This window comes from Schistocerca piceifrons, chromosome 5, assembly GCF_021461385.2.
Source record: "Schistocerca piceifrons isolate TAMUIC-IGC-003096 chromosome 5, iqSchPice1.1, whole genome shotgun sequence".
NCBI classification, from domain to species: domain Eukaryota; kingdom Metazoa; phylum Arthropoda; class Insecta; order Orthoptera; family Acrididae; genus Schistocerca; species Schistocerca piceifrons.
Window position 1 is genome coordinate 159,041,599 of NC_060142.1, and position 12,435 is coordinate 159,054,033.

At 43.4% G+C, this 12,435-nt stretch overlaps 1 protein-coding gene across 2 annotated transcripts in view; it reads left to right on the forward strand.

Moving 5' to 3' along the window:
* LOC124798678 (flavin-containing monooxygenase FMO GS-OX5) overlaps positions 1-12,435 on the forward strand; it is a 147,951-nt gene that overhangs the window by 83,617 nt on the left and 51,899 nt on the right. For both annotated transcript variants that reach the window (XM_047262179.1, XM_047262178.1), the window contains exon 3: positions 9,414-9,532. In XM_047262179.1, the coding sequence (XP_047118135.1) occupies positions 9,414-9,532 (119 nt within the window). The remainder of the gene's footprint in view (positions 1-9,413; positions 9,533-12,435) is intronic.

The following is a 12,435-nucleotide window of genomic DNA, read 5'->3' on the forward strand; positions in this document are numbered from 1 at the left end:
AGCAAGGTTCTTATGCGACATCTGGTTAATAGTTTCACCTTATCGATGAAACTACCTTCACAAGTCAGGGAAGCTTAATGTAAGAAATATCTGTTAGTGGACCATTGAGAATCCATGCTGGCTGAGGGAGGTTGAACATTAGAGACAGAGGGTTGTGAACGTTTGGTGCGGTATTACTAGAGACCACGTGATTGGTCCTTACTTCGTTGAAAATACCTTAACCGGTAAAAGATACACAGAATTTCCTATCGAAGTGCTAATGGTTTTCTAGACACAAACAATGTAAAATAAGAGATAAAGTGCACATACCATTTAAATGACAGCAAAATCTGATGCATCATATTCCTTAACCTAAAAAATAACCTATTTGTATATATTTCAGGAAAAAATAGAAGCAACCAACTGAGGATGCCAGACATGAGACATGTGGTGAAACATGTTTGGATTATAAAAGAAAGCAATAATTTGTGTACTTGCAAAACGGTGGACGATATTACGATAGCAGTACTCGAGTTTTCTAATGATAGACTACCAATTGTAGTACAGCAGTAGTACTGGTATTTGTTCTAATTATTTTAGTAATAGTAGTACAATAAATGCTGTAGTCGTTATTCTTATTATAACACTAATAACAGGTCATAAAATTACATGTAAAAGAAGTAAGAACATAACCAAAACCGAGGAAAAGGCACTGGAGTGGGGACTGCTGTGCCACAGAAGACTGTATCCTGCGCATACTCTACATATCTTGCAAAACTTTGAGAGTGGTAGATTCAGGTGTAAATTGTGAAAATGAGAAGAAACGAGTATATCTAGGGAAAAACACAAGTACTGGAAAAGCAAAGATTAATCTTCCTTGGACACCTCTGTCGAATGGATGAGAATATGCTGATGAAATAAATATCCCTGTATTTTTCAAAAAAGAACTCGACAACAGCATGGACTACAGAAATAAAAAATTGACTAGAAAGAAAAAAAAAAACATCAAAGAATCGGAAATAACGGATAGAAAACTTTTTAAGAATGCATTACAAAATTTAGAAGGCTTTCAAAGCATAAGAAACAAGAATTCGAGAACAACGTCAACATAAGGAAGGAAATGATAGCATGGGTAAAAGATGAAGGAGTGCTGGAGAAATAGGAAATAACAACAAAGAAAGAACAGGAACTGGAGTTGTTACGTGATCCTAGTTGACCAATTCGAAGATAAAACAAAGTTATGAATGGTGGGCTCCATATGGTTCAAAAATGGTTCAAATGGCTCTGAGCATTATGCGACTTAACTTCTGAGGTCATCAGTCGCATAGAACTTAGAACTAATTAAACCTAACTAACCTCAGGACATCACACACATCCATGCCCGAGGCAGGATTCGAACCTGCGACCGTAGCGGTCGCTCGGTTCCAGACTGTAGCGCCTAGAACCGCACGGCCACTCCGGCCGGCCCATATGGTTCCCAAGTTGTGCAGCGACCGTAAACCATAAAATTACCAAATAAGCAGCAACCAGTCGCAAAATCATGTTTTCTTTATTTACTTTTGCAAATCGATTTCAACTGATTAACAGCCATCATTGGTGCTACAAATACAAGAATAAAATAAAAATAATTAATAACAGTGACCAAACGAATAAATGTACATAAAGCAACGTAAAACCAATTAAATGTATATAGACGCATTAAACTAATTAAAATGCACATACAAATTTACCTTTCAACGTATATGTTCCCTGAGTAGTAACACTGTCTTAAGCACAGGTCAAAAATATAGTGATACATAGAGAATTGACTATGACATCGAGAAACCATAAGGGGGCGCTGCAAAGCAGACCCGCCCTCTATTCGAAAAGATACAGCTAAAATAAAAATGAGAAGAAGAAATGCCATACAAAGTGCGCTAATTTTTACTAATTTGTACAATCGCTTTTTGGCGTATATAACTGTACTATGTGGTTGACAAAATCTTTGTCAATGTATCCATTTTTGTAAATTTTTCAGTATTTTATCATTATATTTTACCACACTTTGTATGTCATTTCTTCTTCTCATTTTTATTTTAGCTGTATCTTTTCGCATAGAGGGCGGGTTTGCTTTGCAGCGCCCCCCCTATGGTTTCTCGTTGTCATAGTCAATTCTCTATGTATCACTTTATGTTTGACCTGTGCTTAAGACGGTGTTACTGCTCAGGGAACATATACGTTGAAAGGTAAATTTGTATGTGCATTTTAAATACTTTAATTCGTCTGTATACATTTAATTGGTTTTACGTTGCTTTATGTACATTTATTAATTTGGTCACTGTTATTATTTTTATTTTTATTCTTGTATTTGTAGCACCGATGATGGCTGTTAATCAGTTGAAATCGATTTGCAAAAGTAAATAAAGAAAACATAGTTTTTCGACTGGTTGCTGATTATTTGGTAAAACAAATGGTTCAAATGGATCTGAGCACTATGGGACTTAACATCTGAGGTCATCAGTCCCCTAGAACTTAGAACTACTGAAACCTAACTAACCTAAGGACATCACACACATCCAGGCCCGAGGCAGGATTCGAACCTGCGACCGTAGGGGTCGCGCGGTTCCGGACTGAAACGCCTAGAACCTCTCGGCCACACCGGCCGGCGGTAAAACAAAGTTAATCACAATGGTTTGTGAGAAGTTAATTCAGAGTTCCGACTTCAATACTACTAGCTGCAGCTTTAAACAGTGTTCACTGTCTCAGTGCATACACTAGTCGACAGCGAATTCCATCTGCCGTTTGCGAGAGACTTCCCTGGTCGCTGTTGCGGCTGCTGTCATACATCTGAATTTTTATAGCCGTCCTACATAAGCGGGCGCGGTACTCCCTTACACAAGCGAATGAATACCTGTGTGTTATTAAACTTTACGAGACGATCAGGAGCGCTGGTTCACATGTTCGCAAAAGACCTGAGATGTGGCACACATCATTTTGGAGCATCGGTTTTTCTTTTCTCCAGTATTCGAGAATATTAAACGTTCTTGGATCCCGTAGTGTTGGTCCGTGTAAATGGGCTGATTGCTTGATTACAGGTACACGGACGTAACTGACTGGTCTTAACACATCAATGATTTTCTTTGGAAATGATAAAATTCAAATTTTGAGATGTCCGTTTTGGAACATTTGATTTTTTCGTGGTTAAGATGTTCCGATGTTGGTAGAGTACTTTATCAATTTTTCTCATCTGTTACGTATGTTTGTCCGCCGCTCGTGGTCTCGCGGTAGCGTTCTCGTTCCCCGAGCACGGGGTCCTGAGTTCGATTCGCGACGGAGTCAGGGATTTTCCCCTGCCCCGAGATGACTGGTTGTTGTGTCGTCTTAATCATTCATCCCCATCACGGCAAACCACCTCCATTAGGACCTTGCCCAGTACGGCGGTGCGGGACTCCCGCATCGTTCCCCTACGCTCTGTCAAGAAGCATGGGGCTTCATTTCTTTTCCATCATGTATGTTCTTGTTATTTTTTCAGCAGGAGAATCACGGAAGTACTCTTGATCGGCCATAGCTTTCGACGCCCTAATGCTAAAGAATTTATTCCTTACTTTGCCGTTAGGACTCGTTAATTATTGGAAAAATTTAGAAATTTGTGGTAACATCTTATGGGACCAAACTGCTGAGGCCATCGGTCCCTAAGCTTACACAGTACTTAACGTAAACTAACTTACGCTAAAGACAACACACACACCCATGCCCTAGGGGGGACTCGAACCTCCGACTGGGGGAGCCGTGGGAACCGTGACAAGACGCCTGAGACCACGCGCCTACCCCGCGCGGCCATTCGCATAAGTGACCATGTCGCAGAAAAGCAACTAAAATCGCTCAGTGGAGGCAAAGTCACTGGACCTGACAGGAAACCAGTACAGTTCTACGTAGACTATGCGAAAGACATTAGTCCTCTTCTAGCACGTAGGTCTCTGGAGGAGCGAAGTGTTCTTAATCATAGGAAGAAAATACAGGTCATTCACGTTTCCAAGAAGGGTCGTAGAACAGACGCACGTACTTAAAAGCCTATATCTTTGACGTCGGTCTGTTGTAGAGCATTGGAACATGTTTTATGCTCGCGGATTATGACATATCTCGAGACCGAAAATCTCCGCTGCATGAATCAACAACGGCTCCGAAAACAACCTTGGTGTGAAATCGAGATCGCTCTGTTCGTTCATGATCCACAGGAAACAGTAGATACAGAAATGGTTCAAATGGCTCTTGGCACTATGGGACTTAACATCTAGACCTAGAACTATTTAAACCTAACTAACCTGAGAACATCACACACATCCATGTCCGAGGCAGGATTCGAACCTGCGACCGTAGCAGCAGCGCGATTCCGGACTGCACTGCCTAGAACCACTCGGCCACAGCGACCGGCAGTAGATACAGGCGGCAATGTGGATGCCGTGTTCCTTGACTTACTGACGGCGTTCGATACAGGTCCGCGCTGCCGCCAGATGAACGAAATACAAAAGCACGGAATATCAGACCAACCGTGTGATTGCATTAAAGAGTTTCTACAAACAGAACACAGTCGTCATTCTTAATCGAAAGAGGTCTTCGGACATGAAAGTAACTTCTGGTGTACACCAAGTGCGTGTTAAGAGCGATTGCACTGAAGCTCCAGAGAAACTGCTATAGGCACGCGTATTCAAATATAGAGATATGTAAACAGGCAGAATACGGCGCTGTGGTCGGCAACGCGTATATAAGACAATAAGTGTCTGGCGCAGTTGTTATATCGGTTACTACTGCTATAATGGTAGATTATCAAGTTTAAAGTGAGTCTGAACGTGATGGTACACTCGGCGCGCGAGCGGTGGAACACAGCATCTCGAAGGCAGTAATGAAGTGGAGATGTTCCCGTATGACCATTTCACGAGTGTACCGTATCAGAAATCCGCTAAAACATCGAATCTCCGACATCGCTGCGGCCGGAAAAGATTTTGCAAGAATGGGACCAACGACCACTGAAGAGAATCGTTCAACTTGACAGAAGTGCAACCCTTCCGCAAATTGCTGGCCATCAACAAGTGTCAGCGTGCGAACCATTCAACGAAACATCATCGATATAGGCTTTCGGAGCCAAAGGCCCACTCATGTACCCTTGATGACTGCACGAGACAAAGCTTTACGTCTCGCCTGTGCCTGTCAACACCGACATTGGACTGCTGATGACTGGAAACATGTTGTCTGCTCGGACGAGTCTCGTTCCAAATTGTATCGAGCCTATGAACGTGTTCGGTATGGAGATAAATTCATGAATCAATGGACCCTGCACGTCAGGAGGGGACTGTTCAAGCTGGTGGAGGCTCTGCAATGGTGGGCCGTGTGCAGTTGGAGTGATATGGGACCCCTGATACGCCTAATTATGACTCTGGCTGGTGACACGTACGTAAGCATCGTGTCTGATCACCTGCATCCATTCATGTCCATTGTGCATTCCGTTGGACTTTGGCAATTCCAGCAGGACAATGCGATACCCCACACGTCCAGAATTGCTACAGAGTGGCTCCACTGGCCACCAAACTCCCCAGACATGAACATTATTGAGCATATCTGGGATGCCTTGCAAGGAGAGGTTTCCACGCCACCCCTCGTACTCTTACGGATTTATGGACAGCCCTGCAGATTTATGGTGTCCAGAACTACTCCAGACATTAATCGAGTCCATGCCACGTCGTGTTGAGGCAGTGAACGATATTGGCAGGTATAGCAGTTTCTTTGGGTCTTCAGTGTGCATGTCTCAATATACACGAATGACCTAGCAGACAACATCGAAAGTTCCGTCGTACTTTTCGCGGATGACGCTCTTATACATAGAGAAGTATGCTAGAAAAATTGTAGCGGAACGTAGGAGGACGAGGAGAGGTTCGACGCTTGATGCAGGAATTCGCAGCTGACCCCCAACATAGAAAAATGTATCGACACGATGCAGAGCTACCAGTAGAAACAGCTGTTTCCGTGAAACATTTAGGAGTGCGTGCGTGGAGCAGTTTAAAATGGAGTGACCACATAGAACTAATCGCAGATAAAGCAGATGCCAGACTGAGATTCATTGGAAGAATCCTGAGGAAATTAAGTCCATCAACAAACGAGGTAGGCTACAAAACGCATGAATACTACTCGTCAGTCTGAGGTCCATACCAGCTAGGACTAATAGAAGAAACAGAGAAGATGCAAAGAAGAGCAGCACGTTTCGTTACAGGTTCATTTAGGTGGCACGAAAGCGCCACGGAGATGCTCATCTGGCTGCAGTGGCAGATGCTGTAAGAAAGACGTTCTCCATCACGGCGTGGTTTGCTGTCGAAATTCCGAGAGCGTAACTCCTAGAAGTCAACCAGCATATTGCGTCCTCCTATAGATTTCTGGCGAAAAGATCATGAAGATAAAATTAGAGAGTTTGGGGCCCACATGAAGGCTTAACAGCAATTGTTCGCCCCGCGAAGCATTCGCGATTGAAACAGGAAAAGGGACAGTGGCACGCAAACTACTCTCCGCCATGCACTGTGAGGTGGCTTGCGGACTGTAGATGGAGATGTAGAACGCAGCACTTTTTTGGCTATAGTCTAGTCCACAGGTTTGTATTTTGCTATGAAATACACTGTCGCATACTATGTCTCTTTATTTGACGCGCACACACACGCACACACACACACACACACACACACACACACACACACATTAAGAGAGACATACACAGAGAAAGAGAGAACTCACTGCAGTACTGCGAACGTCTCTCTTTTCCTTCGCTGTTTAAGTCGTAAAGCACAAGGAAACATCCCCCCCACCCTACCCCACTTGGCCGCATATTCTGAGGAGAAAGCAGCATGCTTGCAAGATATCAGCAACCGACCGGCAACCGGTCCCCCGCGAAGATTTTGGCCATGGTTCTTCTGATAGACAGTTCACCTGAAAGTACGCCATTTAAACTTTAGCGCGCACAGTTTGTTTGTCACGCGCTTCGCCCCGCTTCAACCGCCTAATGCCCGAGCGCGAAGTAGTGAACAGTAGAGCGACAACCAGAGCCGTGTTTTTCACGTCATGTTGAAGGTTAGGGAAGAGGAGGGTCGGACACATCTGCCTTATGTGTTTTGAAATCTTGTTCGAGAACACGTTATTCTACGCGAAACACAGTAATGAGTCCATAATATCTCAACCTTACGCAAATTTATTTTAACAATATTCTCGTATTAATATTCAACAGCTATGTTCAGAGTTATTTAGCTACCCGTACCGATGTATTTTTATGTAACCCGCAAAGTTATGTCTGTCTCAAAAACCACGTGCGAGACTCATATTCTCTCGCTGACTAAGCGCAAACTACGTGTTAGTCTTACAGAAAAAATGCACAGAACGTTTTTGTAGAGAATTTAATGTAATTAAATTTCAAAATTGGGATGTGTTTTCGGTAGAGGCCGTAGCTTTCGAGTTATTTGATAAAAACATATAAAAGTGACCTTCATACGCACCCCCTCTCCCACACAGCCCTCACCGGTCAGGACTTCTAGTACGTTCTTCACGACACTCCCTCCTTCCATTGCACAAAAATTACGACTTCACGAATTATTTCCCACCTTCGACCTTATTTGTTCTTTATTGACTGCCCTTAATACTGAGAACAGTTCGTGTAGTCGGAAATTTTTGTACCGTGGTAGGAGGGAGTGCCACGAACAATGTACCAGAAATCGTGATTGGTGAGGGATGAGTGTGAGAGGTGGAGGTACTTTTTTATGTTTTTCTTGACTTGAAAATCGTGGCTTCCAGTGAAAACGTATCCCAGTACAAAATTTAACTACATTAAATTTCCTTAGAGAATGTTCTGTTCATTTTTTCTGTAGGACTATTTACATTAAATGTAGCCTAGAGAATATGAAAATCCAGAGCGCGGTTTTTGAAGAACAGATATAGCATTTCTATTTGTATAAAACAATAGAGGCAACTGAATCACACTATATTCGCTTCAAAATCAAAATAAATAAACCTAAGCAAATGAAGAATGATCATGATACGAGGTTAACTATTTATGACACAATTTTATCATGCCAGGCGTTTTGAAGAGTAGCTCATTTCTTGCAAATGTACTTCATTCTAACAACGCCAGTTTTAAAATCGAAAGAAAGTAATGTACAACAGATACAACATGTTAATAAATAAATAGCGCTATGCTACCAATTCAGTGACACACCATTTCGTTTCATTCATTTACACTACCTTTCTCAATCGCACCACAAAATGTTCGAAGCGAAGAGCTCTCTGGTACCAGCTACAGCTTACAAACCGTGCACTTGGATACAGTGAAAACGGCACTTGGCTACAGTGAAAATGCGTGTTATCAGTAACAAAACAGTATCTTTCTGACTCCGCTGCACAGTACTTTGCGCTCCGCTATGAGGATGCTGGAGTGGTGCGGAGCGAGTGACAAACAACCGGTGAGCGAGAAAGTTTAAAAGCTGTTCTTCCACAAGGTCACCACTGCGTACTGTCAGAATTATTGACCAAATTTTCGCGCGGGATCGGTTACTGGGCCTGATATCTCGCAACTGTGCTTCTTTCTTCTTAAAATATGAGATCAAGTTGATGTTCCCTTTTTTGTGGTTTGCTGTCTTCTGTATCAGTTTATGACGATATGGCGGTGTCTGAAACACGTAAAATGCCAAGTTGTATTAGTGTTCTCATGTGTAAGAAGAACACATAAAGGTGATATATTTTTAATAATACATGTGGAGCTCCATTACAGTAGAAAAACTTACTGTGCTGCCCATCCGAGATGCTCTTTAGCAAGAACCATGTTGAAATTTCGATGCAACTGTTCTGATTTCCGTTTTCCTTCTATTTGCTGATTCTAACCCACTGTAGAAAAATACTGGTAGGATTCTTAAAAAAAATGGTTCAAATGGCTCTGAGCACTATTGGACTTAACATCTATGGTCATCAGTCCCCTAGAACTTAGAACTACTTAAACTTAACTAACCTAAAGGACATCACACAACACCCAGTCATCACGAGGCAGAGAATATCCCTGACCCCGCCGGGAATCGAATAGGATTCTTACAACAAGATCCAATCAGTCTATTTCTCCACCCGCATTCAAATAATATGGTTGTCATCACAAACTACACTGTACCTGGAGGACACTAAGCTCTCTGTGTACTTCCACCTTTGATTTTTCTGTCGATGAAATTCCAAAGACGTTGCATTCAGTTGCAGGAAGATGAATTAATTTGTCTACGACATGAGTAATCAACTTAATTTTGTGCCACTGATTCCAGCGCTGTTTACACTCAAACAGTTTCAAGATAGCTTCCCTGTTATGGGCTTCACATTTGTCTCTTCTTATTTTTGAACCTTCACATTTAAAGTGGAACTATGTTATTGATGGAAACTTTATCATTTATCAGTTTCAGCATGTGGTTACTCTCGTTAACCCTCGAGATGTCGTCTGGGACGTAACAGTGAAAAATCTTGCTTCAGGGGAAGAAACTGTCCACGAGTTTGACGCAGTCATGGTTTGTAATGGGTAAGTAACAAACGACAGCCGTACTGGACGCTTGTAGCATATAACGCTGGCGCAACTTATGCAAGTTTGTACATAAATTAGTTTGTTTTTATATTCATAACTTCTTCTTTTCACTCAGTACGGTCTGGCTAGCAGTTATTTACTGGTGTAAGAAGAGGAAAAAGAAATAACCAGGAAGGAGGCTTTTTCATTTTATGTACGCATAGAGGGGTGAAAATTACACAAATGCCAGAGGATCCTAAGTTGAATACTTTGAGATAAGTAACAAATCATCCGAAAAGAATATTTATACTTCATAGAGAGAACTTAAGCTAAGAATTAATCCTGAAAGTGACGACTGAACAGCCTTAGTGCATCTAGTATTTCATAATCAATTTACGGAATTAAACTCTTGGTTTAATGCAATGTGGTTCCATTGCGTTGTTTATTACAGGGATGTAACTGCTGCTCCATCAATACTTTACACTTTTGTCATGTGCACTATGAGCTGTACATTTCACGTGTAAGTGGTCGGGTGCTTACTGACAAATCTTCCTCTGACGATGGAGCACCATCTCAAATTCTACGTAGGGACCTCAGAGAGTAAGTTACACACCTAAGACCATTGCGCAAAAGAGAGACGTGTTCCAGGTTTCCAGTTAACATACACATCTGGCCATTAAAATTGCTACACCACGAAGATGACGTGCTACAGACTCGAAATTTAACCGACAGGAAGAAGATGATGTGATATGCAAATGATTAGCTTTTCACAGCATTCACACAAGGTTGGCGCCGGTGGAGACACCTACAACGTGCTGACACTAGAAAGTTTCCAACCGATTTCTCATACACAAACAGCAGTTGACCGGCGTTGCCTGGTGAAACGTTGTTGTGATGCCTCGTGTAAGGAGGAGAAATGCGTACCATCACGTTTCCGACTTTGATAAAGGTCGGATTGTAGCCTATCGCGATTGCGGTTTATCGTATCGCGACATTGCTGCTCGCGTTGGTCGATATCCAATGACTGTTAGCAGAATAGGGAATCGTTGGGTTCAGAATGGTAATACGGAACGCCGTGCTGGATGCCAACGGCCTCGTAATACTAGCAGTCGAGATGACAGGCGTCTTATCCGCATGGCTGTAACGGATCGTGCAGCCACGTGTCGATCCCTGAGTCAACAGATGGGGATGTTTTCAAGACAACAACCATCTGAACGAACAGTTCGACGACGTTTGCAGCAGCATGGACTATTAGCTCGGAGACCATGGCTGAGGTTACCCATGACGCTACATCACAGACAGGAGCGCCTGCGATGGTATACTCAACGACGAACCTGGGTGCACGAATGGCAAAACGTCATTTTTTCTAATGAATCCAGGTTCTGTTTACAGCATAATGATGGTCGCAGCCGTGCTTGGCGACATCGCGGTGAACGCACATTGGAAGCGTGTATTCATCATCGCCATACTGGCATATCACCCGGCGTGATGGTATGGGGTGCCATTCGTTACACGTCTCGGTCACCTCTTGTTCGCACTGACGGCACTTTGAACAGTGGACGTTACATTTCAGATGTGTTAAGACTCGTGGTCCTACCCTTCATTCGATCCCTGAGAAACCCTACATTTCAGCAGGATAATGCATGACCGCATGTTGCAGGTCCTGTACGGGATACAAAAAATGTTCGACTGCAGCCCTGGCCAGCACATTCTCCAGATCTCTCACCAATTGAAAACGTCTGGTCAATGGTGGCCGAGCAACTGGCTCGTCACAATACGCCAGTCACTACTCTTGATGAACTGTGGTATCGTGTTGAGGCTGCATGGGCAGCTGTACCTGCACACGCCATCCAAGCTCTGTTTGACTCAATGCCCAGGCGTTTCGAGACCGTTGTTACGGTCAGAGGTAGTTGTTCTGGGTACCGATTTCTCAGGATCTATGCACCCAAATTGCGTGAAAATGTAATCACATATCAGTTCTAGTATAATATATTTGTCCAATGAATGCCCGTTTATCATCTGCTTTTCTTCTTGGTGTAGCAATTTTAATGGCCAGTAGTGTACTTCTGCTGCGGTACGGATGACAGTCCAGAATCTATAGCCCAGTCGTGCAAAATCGCCGGGAGCACTGACACCATCATACCACTGACGCACCAGATTGAAGATACCCGTTGGGTAGAACACCGTGTCCTGCTACGTGAAGAAGTCCGCAACTGCTTGCAGCACATCTTAGTCCGACAGGAATCGTCGATACTTCACGGCATGTTTTAAGGGACAGAAGGCATGATAATCGCATGCGGGGAAGTTAGGAATACACAGCAGGTGCTCGAGTGCCTCCCACTTCAGTTGGCGTAACTCCTGCTGGCTTCCCAGATCGACCGACGTCTTGAGTCGACTTGCGACCACCACGTAACTTATGCACCGTTTCGACAGAATTGCTGCCGCAAACACATTCTTCATTCTCCGGCAGATGTCTTTCCGTGTTTGTCCTTCGGCTGAAAAAAAAGAAAAAAAAGTAGCGGCACGTCGGTCCCTTTTGGACGCATCTGGTAATAACGTCGCCTAGTTCACGTTCCCGCACTTACCGCGCGCACATCGGAAAGACAAGAATCCCACACTAATCCCTTGCCTACATATCGGTGGGCACGTACACTGAAGCGCCAAAAAAGCTAAGAAGCTGGTATGAAGTGGGGATTTTCCCTTACGGCCATTTTACGAGTTTACCGTGAATATCAGGAATACGGTAAAACATCATATATCCGACATCTCTGCTGCCGGAAAAAGATTCTGCAAGAACGAGACCAATAGTTCAACGTGACAGAAGTGCAACCTTTCCGCACATTGCCGCAGATTTCAGTGCAGAACCATCAGCAAGTGTTAGCTGCGAACCATTCAACGAAACATCATCGATGTGGGGTTTC